The sequence below is a fragment of the Panicum hallii genome, chromosome 9 (assembly GCF_002211085.1).
Source record: "Panicum hallii strain FIL2 chromosome 9, PHallii_v3.1, whole genome shotgun sequence".
Lineage (NCBI taxonomy): Eukaryota > Viridiplantae > Streptophyta > Magnoliopsida > Poales > Poaceae > Panicum > Panicum hallii.
The window spans coordinates 39,045,327-39,062,217 of NC_038050.1; the positions used below are offsets into that span (position 1 = coordinate 39,045,327).

Below are 16,891 nucleotides of genomic sequence, written 5' to 3' on the forward strand. Positions count from 1 at the left end.
CGGCGCTGCTTGCGTGATGATGGCCTGTAATAGGCGAGCCAAGGCGTGCGCTGCGACAGTGCGCACGCAGCGGGTCAGCACTGATTCACTGCCTGACATGAGGATTACATCCCAACAGTGACAGCACGGCTTCGCTATTGGGCAACACTGACACCGGTCACTATGCTTGCAAGGCTGCACACGACCGTATCCAGGTTGCAGATACGCACATCAACTTCCTGATGGAGAAGACTACGGAGAGGAGCTGGAGGTGAAGATCTCCACATCTCTCATAGAGCAGGCACCTGTTGGTCGGGCCCACCTGTCGGGGCCCCGCATAGTGTAAGTGCTCCCCTTGCACTATAAAAGGGAGAGTGTACTCGTTAGAAGACAGGTTGTCAGACACACAAGTCCAGGCTAAGTTCCATCCAGGCTTACACAAACAATACACGACTCCCAAGTGGACATAGGGTATTGCGCTCCGGCGGCCCGAACCACTCTAAACCTTCATGTCCTTCCTGTGTTCATCTGTCCACCAATCGAGCTCTCCTAAGTCTCCTCCAAACCCATCCTTAACTCGGATTAGGCGGGTGCTTTCCGCCATCCGGCTGGAGAACTCCTCCGACAATTAGGGTTTTAGATTAATGAGAAATTTTACTTTACCAAGAGGTCCCTGCAAGTTTCTAAATTTGTGCATAAGTCCTTGGGAAATCCTATTTTCCCTTCTTCTCTCTCTGTTCTTCCTCTATCCGGCTTCCTCCTTCTTCCACTGGCAGCGCATCTGTCTGGGGGATTTTTTCCTCCCTTCCTCCCTCCCTCTGCGTGCTTATGGCCGGTATGGCTCCGGGCAGTGCCGAGCTCCTGCGCAGGGCGGCCCGGCGTGCGCGGGGCGCGGCGCAGGCGGTGGCGTGGGACCGGCGGCGCGGCGCTGGCGACGCCGAGCAAGCGGTGGGCGGCACAAGAGCGCGTGGGTGGCTGCGGCACGCGGATGCGGCGCAGCGTTGGAGCGCGTGGGTGGAGCAGCAGCGCGGCGTGGGCGGCCGCGGAGGGCGCGGCCCAGTGCAGCTGTCGGGCGGGCAGAGGCAGAGGATCGCGCTGGCACGCGCGGTGTTGAAGAATGCGAGGGTCCTGCTGCTGGACGAGGCGTCAAGCATGCTGGACACCGTGTCGGAGCGGCGGGTGCAAGACGCCGTCGGGCGGATGTTGTGACGGCGCGCAGGCGCGCGTGCGCGGGAGGAGCCGCGATGCGGCAGCTCGGCGGGGCCCTGCTCGTGAAGGACCTGGAGGTGGCCCAGCGCCGAGCCTGCGAGGTGGCTAAGCGGGCGCAGCACCGGCGACGGCTGCGGAGCGGCGGCTGCGGGCGGATCCGCACGGGAGCAGTGGGGCCGCACGTGGAGGACGTTGGAGGCCGTTGAGGAGAAGGCAGCGGACGAGGTCTGGTGGCACTGCGAGCTGCTTGTGGAGGACAAGGAGGTGGCCTGGTGCGAGCAGACCACGACCCTCGCAGCGGCGAGGCGGTCAGGGAAGGAGCAACGCGGCGTGGGTTCGACGCGCAGCGCAAGACCGGTGGCGGTGGTAGGCCGGCCCTGATGGCGTCACAGCAGGTGGAAAGGGCGGCGGAGTTGCAGGACCCGAACATCCGGACGGATTTGGACTAGCGCATCCACGGGTGTGAGCGGGAGTGTTCTACCGGTGGCCGGCTTAGATCGATTCCACAGGCGCGTGCGCGTGCAAGGCAACAGGCCACGCGCAAGCAGGTTAAAGGCCAGGGGTGCGGAGCAGAACGGGAGCGGCGCGCAGGAGATGCGACCAGGCGCGGCGGTCCTGCAGGAAGCTACGCGGGTGTGGCGGCCGTGGTTTAGCAGCACACGCGTGTGAGCAGAGGAGGCTCAGCCCGTGAGTAGGAGAACCCTGAGGTTCGCGAAGAAGTCAGCATAGCAAACCAATCCGACCTTATCGGCTTCTCCCATGAGTCCACGACATCCAGCAGCTCCTATTTCTCGCCGATCGATCAAGCAGGACCACAACACCTCGAGGAAGCTCTTGGACCCCCTCATCGAGCCTCTTCGATCCCTGTATGCCAGAACATCATCGCCATGGCAAAGCCAACCGCCATCACCACGGGTCACCGTGAGGAATACCCCTCCAGCCATCCTCCACCCACTACAATTCCCTGGCAAGCTTCTTCGTCACCCACGGAATTCACTTTCCACCCGTTCTCCTCCACAACCAAGGCTACCCTAAGGTTTGCCCTGATCCACTGAATCTTCCTAATGCCGACAACTCCCCTTTTGCCGGAACATCATCGTTATCTTCCAATTCTCTGTTTTCCCCGACCAGGGACCTAATTGCTTCGATTTAGAAGGTTCTAGGGTGTTCTCTGTAAATTTTCCAGAACCTTCTTTTTTTCAAATCAGTGAACTTCTACATTCCATAGAAATTTGTAAGAAATTCATAAAAATACAAAGTCAGTTTTATTTGAATCCTTAGGTCAAAATCTACAAGTTTTATGTTGTGATCCTGAGCTGAAAGTCTTTGATTTGTGGCCTAGGTTAAATATTAGGAAATGAATGCTTTATTTGTACCTTATATTATATGCATGTGTTGTAGCTGAAAGGTAAATCATAGGATGTATGTCTTAAGAAGAGATGTGTGATATCTAGTTAACCCTTTCACACGAATGCTCATATCCCTGCCATCAAGACTTTGTCCTTGTTTTGATTGCCGTTTCCTTAAGGTCCTTTTCGTATAGGGATCCTTGTTAGTCCGTGTGTATCAGCTGCTTATCCAATACATCTCTGCAGCTATGCTTCAGCGTCAGCTATCAGCTCAGCCGCTAAGCATCCGTTTCCATTGAGGCTATGATGTTTCTGTATAACAGCTGTCAGCTGATGCATTTCTTTTGATGTGCTTCTACCATCGGCTGGTTAGCTAATACGATTGTTATCTTTCTAATATTGGCTACTGCCGATATAATTCTTTTGCTCTGTCCTACATCAACTGCACATAGTCGATGCATCGGAGATGCACACACGATCTTAGGGTTCTTGCTATCGGCCGATCCAAGCCGATTCTAGTTGTTTTCCATATCGGTCAAATATGGCCGATCAATCCTTAGTTTTCCCATCTTTATCCACACACTTCTATCAGCCGATTTATCAGCTAGGGAATCGGCTATATATCTATCGATCACATACCCTTAACCCCACTCCAATAGGCTGCACATCTGTAGAACATGTCCAATCGGCACAAACCCATTAGCCACATCCTCTTTAGTCTAATTCCGCACTTGTGGTCTCATCAGCCTAGTCCGATATTAGTGTTCTGCTACACCTAGTTCTTGTAACAGTTCTAACTTAGATAACCCCATCAGCTGTACGTCACTCAATTGTTGTGCTGACGTAATCAAGCCGATACAACCACACCTAATTACCTAGGATAACACTTAAGCACATCTCAGTTAAGACACAGCTACTTTAGGAAATACCCCTCTGCTAAAGTAATCGATGCTTTCATCGATCAATTAGGAAACCCTATCAATCGGCTATGCAGGCCAAAGTACACAACCCTAGATCAGTAAGCTAACACAGTAGACACGCCTCTGTTAAGCACGACCAAAGCACATCAATCGGCTAAACCTGATACATCCTCATCGGTTAAGGCCAAGACCAATGCACCAACCAACTAGATAGACCAAAGACATGCTGATAATCCAGTCGGCAAGATCCTTCTTTTTTCTGTACTTGAAGTACTATACCTTCAAGGTTCCTCTCCATATCCACCAACTTGACCTCAGATGAACCCAAATCGGCTAATCTTTTCTACTCATATACAAAGATTGCCCCTGCCGATTTCTCTTCCGAATAGAAATTAGCAGATTTCCTAAAACTATATAGAGAGCTCCCTTCTTTACCAATTCTATCGACTAAACCTCTATTGTTTCCAATCGACTCTGTTGTAGTCTTCAACAAATAGCCCATCTTAATTGGTTGTCCACCTAAAGCTCTATCCAAGTTTAGTTGCAGATCTTTTGATTGTTATACGAATAATATGTTAAATGAGTGTTGGATTGCAACTTCATTGTGAAGTAAGATAGTTTTATGTGCACACTTTGAATGTAAAGTTTTATGTGCACACTTTGAATGTAATGTTGCATTGCATGTAGATACGACTACTTCCGCAACAGTACCTACGAGATCTCCTAGAAGTCTGCAGAGGATATTTTTGAAGACCAAGTGAACGTTACCAAGGGATTATCTGAAGCCCCGAACCAAAGTTCGGAAGATCTTAACTTTACTGACTCCAGTCCCACCAGTAAAGGCAAGCCCCGATGCATAACCCAGTATTTCAAATTGCTACATTATGCAATCTTATACTTATATATTCTATCTTGCATTAAGTCTAGGAGTTGAAATGGAACCCTAGATGCATGAATCCTAGGAACCAATGTACTGTACCTGAGTCCTTATCGCATAGATGCTCTGCTAATAGGACCGGTAGAAGTCGGGTGATTTGCTGTCACTCGCGCGATATAGGAGTTGCTTGTTTACAATTCTGCAATCATTATAAGGATGATGGACAGGGTCATGTGCTGTATCATGACCTGAAGATTTACCCTGTCTGTTTTGATAAAGGTGTTAAGGTCGAAGTGTGTGGTAGTTGTGGCTAAGCGTTTGAAAGTACTAGCCACATGCCGCGAAATATGGTAAGCGGTAAGCCTAGTACCCGAATGGCCCGGCAAATGGACATGTCTCCACCACTCGACTTTTATTTTATGTTTACACGCACCGACGTGTGGGAGTGCGTTCTGCAAGGCAGACAAGAATACGGGTCATGTAGTCGCGCTACAGACGTATGTCCTGCACAATTGGTGTGCGTACGGTCCTGCAACCGCTTGTGGTGGCCCTGATCCATAACACAGAATATGAGGGAAACGGTTGCTTCGGAACAATCGTTGAATGTTCCAAGCATGTGAGTTAGGTTTACCTTGCAAGGTTTGAAATTCGATTCAGAATCGTCCATTTCTCGTGGAGATTGAGACTGCTTATCCCTTTTGCCACATAGAGTAAGAAGTGTAACTAATGATGGAACAATTTTGATGGATGATAATCTCTACCTTGCTTGAGTAGTTATAGGTGCATACCTAGAATGGATAATCAACTAGAACTGGAAAGCTAAAAGTTGAAGTTAAGGATCTACTCTTTGTTGCTTTTCAGCTGAAACTAAACCCCGAACCATTATGAGCCTTCATAAGTATAGTTACATGGCTAAGTATACCACGAAATGGGTAAGCCTTGCTGAGTATTAGTATACTCAGTCTTGCTAGTTATATGTTTTTCAGGTAATGTCTTTGAAGACCCTACTCTTCCCCTGTCTTGGCCCTGTGCTCTTCCAGATGGTTGGTCCGTGGAATGGGATCCGTCCCCGGCCAATATTGATGATACCGAGTGATGTCGTGCCCGGGCTTAGCATGACATCCGTCTTGAGGACGTGTTGTAAATCATCGCATATGTTTTCCGCTGCCAAAAACCATAACTTTAACAGTTGGTAATAATTTTTCTAAATTTGAAACTTCGTACTACTTTTGGGAAACTCTTGTAATGTAATTCCCTGTGATGTAAAATATGATAGTGACTGTATCTCTGGACTCACCTTCGTGTGAGGTAACCTTATTTGGTCCTGTATCGGTGGTTTATCTGGACGCTACCCGACAGGCCAAGGGATTATACGGTTTGAAGTACGTTGGAGCCCTCTGGAGTGGACTCCCGAACTTGAGCCAGTATAATTCAGGTTGGTTCTACCACAATCCATTGCTTGGTATGTTGTAACAGTAAATAATGGCCCCACTGCTAGTTTCCTTATCACATTGTCAGTTACAGCAGCGCTGCATCTCTAGACATAATCTCAGAGCCACCAGCTGAAGCATTGCATGTGCTTCTTTGCAACCCAAGCCTCACTACGGGCAGGGTTTTCTTCACGTAGTTGTTGGTTGTGCTCATTGGCAAATGGTGTAATCAGGTCAATCTGTTGTATCACGGTGAAATGAGCCTTGTTGAAGGCATCTGGAGGAGTGATTGACTTTTTCCCCATGGTCCCAACACCTGCAAGCCTACCTTCATGCAGTGAATGAGGCACACCAATGGGGTTTTGAGGGTCCATATAACCCATGGCCCACTCCACTGCTTCGATGGTCCCATAGCCACGAACCATGGCTCCCTCCAGAAATGACTGGTTATGTACCAATGATTTGAGGAATCCAAAGTACCTCTCATATGGAAACATCTGATGAAGGTAAGATGGGCCAAGGAACCAGATCTCCCTCGCGAGGTGTGCTGTTAGATGGATCATGAGATCAAAGAATGTTGGTGGGAAGGTAGCTTCAAGCATGCATAGGGTCTTGAAATGCCTCCTCTCTAACTTCAATAGTTCTTCCTCATCAATCACCTTCTGTTCTATTGCATTGAAGAATAAACACAAGCTCGTGACCGCGTCGCGAACCTGTACTGTCTTGATACCTCTAAGTGCAACAGGAAGAAGAGCTGTCAACAACACATGGCAATCATGAGATTTCATCAAGTTGAAATTCATTTTCATGTCCTTCACCGACACTAGCCTCTTGAAGTTTGATGAGTAGCCTGAAGGTACTTTCAAACCATGCAAAAACTCATAGAATTCTTTTCTCTCTGTCTTTGACAAGGTGGTTGCAGCGATGGGAAGGTCCGTCCCCGTGTCTGTTTCCTCTGCATAGAGCTCCGGCCTAATGCCCATATCTTTAAGATCCTCCCTTGCATTTTTATGATCTTTTCCTTTGAACTTCTGTTGCAGCAATGTTCCACAAACGCTTTCACACACATTCTTCTTGACGTGCATGTTGTCAATCGAATGATGCACATCCAACAGCTCCCAATACTCTAGCTCCCATAGAATTGATTTCTTGTTCCAGATTCCTTTCCCATCTTCTTCTTCTTCACCATCTCATTTCTTTCTTTTGCCAAGGATTTTTTAGTCAATTTGGGTAACTCCTCGATAGTTTTGATGTCCTTGACTTGCAAGAGGACCAGATCTCCAGTGACATGCAGAGGCGCCGCTCGATTCTCCTTTTCCCCATTAAACTGACAATCTATGTCCCGGTAGGGATGTTTCTTGCTGAGGAAACAACGGTGCCCCATAAATGCGAATTTCTTTGAATTTCTTAGCCACAATGAGCAAGTTTCTTCCAAGCAGTGTGGGCAAGCTGCACCTTTCCTTTTACTCTGGCCGGAGAGGTTGCGATGAGCCGGGTTGTCGTTGATGATGGTGAACAACATGGCGTGCAATGTGAACTCCTCACGCCCGAACTCATCCCAAACCTCCTTCACACCAGGCTTCCAAAGTGTCTTCAAGTCATCAACTAGTGGCCTCAAGTAGACATCAATATGGTCGCCAGGTTGCTTTGGCCCAGAGACCAATATTGTCAGCATCATGTATTTTCATTTCTTGCATAGCCAGGGTGGAAGGTTGCACATTAACAGCACAATAGGCCAGGTGCTATGTGTTGAACTCTGGTTATCGAATGGGTTAACGCCATCTGTGCTCATAGCAAACCAAAGGTTTCTGCAATCATCAGCAAACCACTTAAAGTGGGAATCAATGTTACCCCATTGTGCTGCATTTGCGGGGTGCCTAAGCTTGTCATTTTCCTTCTTTCGGCCTTCCTTATGCCAACGCAAGAGTTGGGCCTCCTTTCTTGTGGCGAACCATCTTTTCAACCGGGGAATGACGGGAAAATACAATGCCACCCTCACAGGACCCTCTCTGTTAACCTTCTTCTTGCCTCTGATCTCCATGGGCACGTTCCCGTCATCAGCATTATCATCTCCACCATCTTTTTTCCTCTTGTACCGATCACACCCACACTTGGGGCACTTGTCAAGGTCTGCATAATCTCCATGGAACAATACACAACTGTTCTTGCATGCATGAATTTTTTCAACCTCTATTCCCAGAGGACAGATTATCTTCTTTGCCTCATAGACAGACTCGGCTACTTGGTTTCCCTCAGGTAGCATGTCTCTAAGCAGATCCAATAGTTGTTTGAAACTTTTGTTGCTCCAACCATGATCTGCCTTAAGCTGCAGAAGTTTTAGATCACCAGAAAGGCGAGAGTACTTCTGGCAACCAGGATAGAGGGGTTTCTTTGAATCTTCAATGAACTGCTTCAGCCTCGCTAATTCAGAAGTTGTGTACACTCCTTGAAACTCAACATCCCGCACCATTTGCTCAACATTGTGCACACGTTGAAACACCTCACCATCATCGAAGCCCGTAACTTCTTGATCAGTCATATCATCAGGCCTCATCACAAAGGGTGGGAATGGTTCATTTTCCTCAAAAACTCCACCTTCATCAAGGGCTTCATCATGGCATCGCGCTGCCCCTTCATTAAGGCCTTGAGCATGGTGTCGCGCTTCACCTTCATTTAGGCATCCTGCTTCGACTTCATTAAGGCCTTCCTCAGCATGATTGTTCCAACACGTGTAATTTTTTGTGAAACCACGTGTGATCAAATGATGAAAAATGTTGTCCTGTTGTCCAAACTTCTTCTGGTTGAGACAATCTATACAGGGGCAATACATTGCCTGAACACCACGGTTTCTCATATCCGCCTCTGCTTGACTAGAAAACCATTGCCCCGGTTATGAAATTGTCCCAATCTCGAGGCTGTCTGTACATCCAATCCCGATCAGCAGCCGCCATCTACAAGTTCAATGAATAGGGGCAATTTCCATATATCAAATAAGCATAATTCATCACCAAAACCGATGAGTAAGAGGATTAGGACAGCAAAGTTCAATAAAAGGGGGCAATTTCCACCTTGACGAGGACTGTCTACGAGGCGAGCACGCCCGAGGAGGAGGCGGCGTCGCGGCCGCGGCCGCGGCGACGGAGTGGAAGAAGGGCTGCTGCTTTGGAGGACGGCGACGGCGCAAAGGACACCGCGGTCGACGTCCGCCGGCACCTTCGGTGACGCCAGCGCGGAAGCAGCAGCAGTAGGACACATCGAGCAGCAACGCCGCCACGCTCCAGCTTGACGGTGGTGGAGGAGAGCACGGCCGAGGAGGCGCCGGTCGCGGCGACGGCGCGGGAGCACGCCCGCCGGCTGCTGCGCCAATGACTTCGGTAATGGGCATCAATGGACACAAGTAACACCGCTCTATCGGTAACGGGCATCAAATGGTCATCGGTAACGCGCGTTACTACCAGCGATAGCTAGGTACGATCACTACCCTATCTGTAACGGTCCTTAAACGATAGGTATAATTTTCATAACGGACGCACTTTAACGACCGTTACAACATTTTAATGTAACGGGCATTTAATACGCCCGTTACCAGAAGTCCTCATCGGTAACGGGCGTTGTGGTGGCCAGGTCGGGGTCAAGCCTGCCGCGCTTATGGGTAACGGGCGCCAAACAACAACCGTTACAGATGTTGCGCCTTGTAACAGGCCTCAAGGGTCTGTTACAAATATTGCGTGACCAATTTAAGGTTTTCACGTAGTGAAAGAGGGTTCAGGATTGGTAGCTGGATGCAAATTAAAATCACAATTATTATATTACAGTTACGATAACGAAATAGGTACTGTTAAACTCGTAGCAGGTAAGACGTCCGAAGCGTCGATATCATCTCTTACTGCACTTCGATAAGAATAATTGCAATGCAGCCAGCTATCGTCAAGAGCATTTGTTTCTGGTTTATCTGTATGTATATCAATATGCAAATTATTGTACGGTAAATACGATCTCATTAAAAGGAAGTGACACACAAACCTGTCATAGGGGTTGTTGTTGCTCCAATGGTCACTAATTGAAAGCCATTCAAAAAGTAGGTCATCAGATATATAAAAAAATTACCAAATAGATTACAACTGAATACCTGTTGTGTTTACAATAACACTCCTTCCATCTGTTGACACACCAACATGCAGTGCATTTTCAGTTAGCATCGTCACACATATACACTGAAATTTGCAGTGTTAAATATTAAATGTTACGTGGAGTCTCCACAATCGTGCCAGCAGCTACTCTGTCAGTCTTTCTCCGACGGTAATTTTTCCTCTGCTTAGCATTCAACTCAGATTTTTTCTTAGCTGGCATGCTTGCATACTTATCCCTTGCCCTTTATCGTTTTAGCTCCCTCGGATCAATATTTCCTTCAGCAGAATCACATTAAGTTGATAATACAAGGTACATTCACGGTAACAGAAGAAAAATACAATGCTTATTACCATTTTGGGGATCATCACGTCTTGCTCGTTTATTACGATTCTTGCATGTATTGGTGATATCTCCAAGTGGGGAATGACCATCCATTTTGTTCCTCTAGCAAACTGTTGAATTCAATTCTACACGAATAAATAAATTAAATATTAATTCACACAAACGGATGATATTTCATATAGCATCAAACTACGTATCTCAACATATCGGGACTAGAAATAGGATGGCGGCGGAAAGTGAGATTCGCCGGCGCGGTGTTCTGGGCTGCGCATGCACGGAAGGAGGAAGAAGAACGGATCAGGAAGAGGCAATGGGATGCGGCGGCGCTGGTGGAGCACGAAATTGGAGAGGAGGAGCGGCGGAGGCGGCTGACGGCGGTGGACAGTGGAGCTCCGGCGAAGTAGTCGAGCGGGGAGAAGAACAGGAATGCGATGCGCGCGAGGGAAACAGAAGAAAGAAGAAGTTTACTGGGCGCGTCCCTGAGCTAAAAAGAGGAGCGCGGGTGGGCGGCAAGCAGCTGTTGGCGGTCGACGGCACGCGTGGCGGCTCTGGCGGGCGGCGGCGCAATGCGTCCGTGCGAGGAGGAGCCAGCGGGGTTGTTTAAGCGGCGGGCGAGCGAGCTGGGGGCCAGATGGCGCTGGAACAGCGGCGAGTGGGTAGCTGGCGGTAGGGAAAAACGCCGGCGATGGGCGGTGGGCGGCGCTGCAGAGAAACAGAGAGGGGAAGCAGGAGGAAGAAGATGAGGACCTGTTCGTAAATTTTGCAAAAGTTCCAGGAGTTTACTGTAAAGTAAAATTTTCTTCTAAACTATATCCCTAATGAAAATAGGCCCAAAATCAAAAGTGTAGAGCTTAAAAAGATCTACCACTTTGCTTTAGGGTCTAACTTTAAAATAGTTAGGGTTTTGAAATTATTTTTAAAACCAATAAATCATTCAATTTCAAATAAATCCAAAATAAGTTTTACCTTTTTACTGAAGTCTTGAAGTATTTACACTTCTTATAGTGGTTAAAAAATGAAAACTCATGTTTGCAAATCAATCCTTCACACATTTTTGAAATTACCTCCCATTGGTTTATAATTTACAAAAAGAACCCTAATTTTTCCAATATTACAAAAATACCATTTAAAGTATATTTAAGTTTTTAAAGGCATTCATCAAAACACACACACTAAGCACCACTTCGTACTAGAAATTAATGTGCCTAGCTCCTAAGTACCTGAAATGTCACAGCAACTATGGGCGCGGGCGTAGGAATAGACGGCTGCCAGCAGGCGTGGAATTTGGGTTAGCTCCTCCATGTGCCCCACCCCTTCTTTTATAGGCGCCCACTAATGGGCTTCCTAACTAAGGCTCATTAGTGCACCTAAGCCCAGTCTAATTCGGATCATATCCTCATTAGTCTTCCATCTCCTTAAGTGTGTGACTCTATGGGCTCATGCGCGAACAGACATGGCCTGAGTACTCGCACTCGACCAATAGTTGCTAGCGGCCTCTAGCAAGACGTGTCAACTCCTATGCGTGCACAAAGATCATATCAGACGAGCCGTCACAATCTCATATACATGCTATTTCCTTTGCCTCACGATATTTGGTCTAGCTCCAAGCTGACCTCTCTTTCTCGATGTTGTGATCCGGAATCCTTGGTTAACACTTAACCCTAGCACGGCCATGCATTTCTTGATCCGATCACTCGAGGGGCCCAGAGATATCTCTCTCAAGCAGAGAGGGGCAAATCCCATCTTGACTGACCATGTCTCACAGCATGCTTCTTGACAAATCCGAGAACCATCTTTATGACTATCCAGTTACAGAGTAGCGTTTGATGGCTCCTAAGTAGGTCAGTTCACATCTTGAGTACATACGATAATATCAGGTCTAAGGACACAACGTTCACATTGTGTAATGAGAAATCACTATTTCTCGAGTTGGGTCGGTCCAGCCTCATGTCATACATGCGCCCACATTATTAGTTTGACATCTCTATGTATATGACTTGTGAAACACAGTCATCAACTAATACATGTGCTAGCCTAATATTCATGTGTGTCCATACATGAACTCCGACTAGGAACAACTTTAGAATAACCATACAAGTAAAGAGTCTCACAAACAATTCACATAATTGCCAATCAATACATGTTGCCTTTTATAGATATTCAACGAACACATTTTCTAACATGATCATGTCTATGATTACCTCTAGGGCATATTTCTAATAGGGGCACCATAGGAAGAACCTGTCTGAAGTGGCCACCAAACAACATAGCCTTCCCTCCAAATGGCTTCTCCCAGCCCATTATATCCTGCAGCAACCTGTCAAGAGCCTCAACTGGCTACCTCTTTGTCATTGAAACCTCATCCCATATTATTAGAGATGCCCTTCTAAGCAACTCCGCTATGCCACTCTGCTTTGTAAAGCTACACATAGTATTGCCACTCAGCTTTATTGGAATCTTGAACCGGGAATGTGCGGTGCGGCCACCAGGCATAATGGAAGCAACTATACCAGATATAGCAGTAGCAACAATAATAAGATCTATCGACCGACCTTAGCAATCAAAGCCTTGTAGGGATAAGTTTTACCGGTGCCGTCTGGACCATCTACAAAGAGATTTTGTTTGTTCTTCAACATGTGATCAAGTATTTTCTCATAACCAGCCATTTGTTCTGCATTAAGCATATCAACAATTTTTAAATGATCCTCATCAAATCCAAGGTTCAGTTCTTCCGTAAGCTCTCTATAATGATCCCTCGATCACTCTTCCTCCGTCAAGTGTATAAATACATCAAGATGTGATAATAGATCAAATTAAACATAAATGGTACTCAAAGCAAATGTACATATAACTAAAGCATTAGAGATTACGCACCAGTCTCATGTAACTCCGAAAGACAGTAGTGCCTAATATCATTGGCTATAGATGTCAAATGATAAGATATATCTCTAAGCGCCATTTGTTCAATTCTCAGGCTATTGTCACATGTACGGCCAAAATCCTCAGACATTGAGTGAAAATGGTTATCCCAAAGATGCCGGATATTAGCACAGTCACAAAAAACCATTATAGTGGCAACAAGCCTCCGCATTGCACAAGGCATCCTAAACGTAGCTGACTCCGTAAGGTAGTCATCAAGTGACTTGTCTGATTTAAACAAGCGCCATAACACCATGCCATATTCTTAGATTCTCGTACGATATTTCCCCCTAACATGGTTCAACATGATCCGAAGATAGAACCTCTCACCTTCAGCAGGATTTGAATAAACCAACCTACCAATCTGAATCCTTTTATCTTTCCTAGGCTTCCAAGCCTTTGTTGACTTGTTCCAAGTAAAGTGCTCAGGAAACTCCCTATACACATACTTGCGAGCTACAGGGTTTGTTTTGTTCACCAAGAAGTACTCTGTAAGCATGGACCTCTGGACTGCACAACATTATTCAGGTTATCAGTAGACTTATATGCAAGCATGTGCATACCCTCAAGATGCACCTACATCTGCAGTACTGGTGGAGACGTAGAATACAACTTAAATGCATATAGTCTGTACACAGCCTCTATAGCAGTTATCATCCTTCCCAAATCTATAGCTTGAAGCAACAACACTCTCTAGCGCTGACGTGATGCCGGGATCCTCCACCAGCTATCATTAAGAGACACAGTTGTAACTTAAAACCATATTATTTAACATTATTATATAATAATATATAATATCGAATATCTAAAATAAATATTTAAAATAAATGGGCAGTGCATTCATACCTATATCGTCAAGCTCATCATCAGGAACATCCTTGTTCTCACTTTGCTCAATAATATCATGGTCTTCCCCATTAAAATCGTAATAAACTGAATGCCTGTGGCAGAACCAACCTGAATTATACCGGCTCAAGTACGCGAGTTCACTCCCGAGGGCTCCAACGTGCTTCAAACGGTATAATCCCTTAGCCTGTTGGGTAACGTCCCGATAAACCACCGATACACAGGATCAAATAAGGTTACCTCACACGAAGGTGAGTCGAGAGATACAGTCACCATCATATTTTACATTATAGGGAATTACATTACAAGAGTTTCCAAAAGTAGTACGAAGTTCCAAAATTTAGAGAAATTATTACAAACTGTTAAAGTAAAAGTTCTTGGCAGCGGAAAACATGCGCGACGATTTACAACACGTCATCAAGACAGATGTCATGCTAAGCCCGGGCACGACATCACTCGGTATTATCAGTGTTGGCCGGGGACGGATCCCATTCCACGGACCAACCATCTGGAAGAGCACAGGGCCAAGACAGGGAAAGAGTAGGGTCTTCAAAGACTTTACCTGAAAAACATATAACTAGCAAGACTGAGTATACTAATACTCAGCAAGGCTTACCCGGGTTTGGGTATATTTTAGCCCGTAACTAGACTCATGAAGGCATTTCAAGGGTTCTGGGTTTATTTTCAGCTGAAAAGCAATAAGGAGTAGATCCTTAATTTAAACTTTTAGCTTTCAGGTTCCGATATGCACCGAATTGGTTCGGCGAAGGGTGGCCCGATTTTCACGACAGTAGGTTTTGGTAACGGGAATAACTTGCTGAAAAAAAATTCAGCAGGGTAAAAGGCTTTACACCTGGCCAAGGTTGGATGCGACCAAGCGACGGGGAGAGAGACACCGAAACCACGAAGACTTCGACTCGATCTCCGAACGACCGCAGAACCACAACCGGAGCTAATCCACACAAGACGGGGCAGCCGTACTGGAACCCGCAGAGCACGAATTAGTGGATCTCAGAGAGATCTCTCCACAAGTTCAAGAAGAACAAGGAAGAACAAGGGTTGAGTAAGACACTCAAGCAGCTCGGCTGCAAATATCACCGGGATAATCTTAATTTATCAAAAAAAGTTGTTCTTGGCTTACAAATAAGGGGTATTTATACTAACAACTAGTCTCTAAAAATAGATGTGAACTGAAAGAGCCACGTGGGAAGGTGGAAGGCCAACTGGCTTGATCATTCATGCAGTGGTCGTCAATTTCCCGCGTGTCTTCTGGCCTTTTGAGTGGTCTTCAATGTTTTAATCATAACTCCACCTAGGAACATCCAAAAGACGCGGGACCAGATGCGTTGGAAAGCTAATTTGATAACCTTTTCACACCATGTGTAGCATGCTTCACGAAATATTGTAGAGTGATACAGTTTCTCATGGAAACTTGGATATCAGGCTGACTATTGATCTTCTGAACAGTCTGCACCAAAAGCACTCGGCTGCCAAGCTGGAAGCTCTAAAGCACTCGGCACTTAGTGGCATTAGAAAGTTGACTTCAACATCTTTCCAAGAAGTACTCATGGACCTTCACAGCTTCTATGAATCAAGAGATATGACTGTTTCTTCATGACAGTTCTGCCAGGCCGAACTGGTTCGACGTAGTTCTCCTCTCTGGTTTAGTCTCGGCGTATCCTTGTCATCCTCCTTGGTGACCCTGAGTAATAGCAACATGCATAATTTAGGAAGTATATAATTCTCATTAATAAATGGAATTTCACAAAGTAGCGCGTGCACCTCTTGTTGTAGCTGTTTAGCTCGGCTACGAGTAATTGATCCATCAAAGACATGAGCTGGTGCAGCTTGACTTAATGATTGTTCCATCTTGCTTGATGTAGTCGGTATACTTGATGGTGTGGTCGGCGTGGGCATCCTCCCCCCTTGAAAAAGAGTCGTCCTTGACTTGTCCAATCCAAAGAATGGAGAGAGGTCGGACACATTGAAACTGGTACTCACACCATAAGTACTTGGCAGATCAATTTCATAAGCGTTGTCGTTGATCTTGCGTAGAACTTTGAATGGTCCGTCAGCCCGGGGTTGCAACTTGCTCTTGCGCAGCTCTGGAAAATGATCCTTTCGAAGGTGCACCCAAACCAAGTCCCCTGGTTCGAACAACACCTTCCTGCGACCCTTGTTAGCGTACTTCTCATACTTCTTGGTCATCTTTTCCATATTGGCTCGAGCTCTATCATAAATGTTCTTGACAAATTCAGCTCGCTTGCTTGCATCGAAGTTCACATGTTCCTGCATGGGTAAAGACAAAAGATCTATGGGAGCAGTGGGTGTGAATCCATATACAATTTCAAATGGACAAAATCTAGTGGTCGAGTGTACTGCCCTATTGTATGCAAACTCAACATGTGGCAAGCTTTCTTCCCATAGTTTCAGGTTCTTCTTAAGGACAGCTCGGAGCAACATTGATAGTGTTCAATTCACAAGTTCAGTTTGGCCGTCCGTTTGCGGATGACATGTTGTGGAGAACAGCAGTCTTGCCCCAAGTTTGCCCCACAATGTCTTTCAAAAGTAGCTTAAGAACTTGGTGTCACGATCCGACACAATGGTACGTGGCACTCCATGTAGTTGCACGATTTCCCTGAAAAATAATTCAGCAATACGGGAAGCATCGTCGCTCTTTTGGCAAGGAATAAAATGTGCCATTTTGCTGAAACGATCAACCACGACAAAAATTGAATCCCTTCCCCTTTTGGTCCGTGGTAACCCAAGAACAAAATCCATTGAAATGTCCTCCCAAGGTGCATTAGGAATAGGAAGAGGAGTATATAAACCATGAGGGTTCAGACGAGACTTAGCTTTGTGGCAGTTTTCGCAGCGAAGAACATGTCT

At 46.3% G+C, this 16,891-nt stretch overlaps 1 protein-coding gene across 1 annotated transcript; it reads left to right on the forward strand.

The window, feature by feature from the left end:
- The first annotated feature begins 816 nt into the window (after window positions 1–816).
- Window positions 817–1,188, forward strand: LOC112873042 (lipid A export ATP-binding/permease protein MsbA-like). Its single transcript, XM_025936073.1, has one exon. The coding sequence runs from the start codon at window positions 817–819 to the stop codon at window positions 1,186–1,188; it is 372 nt and encodes a 123-aa protein (XP_025791858.1).
- Window positions 1,189–16,891: the final 15,703 nt, after the last annotated feature.

Excerpts from the sequence above, each read along its gene's own strand:
- LOC112873042 (XM_025936073.1), top strand. The coding sequence starts at position 817 with ATGGCTCCGGGCAGTGCCGAGCTCCTGCGCAGGGCGGCCCGGCGTGCG.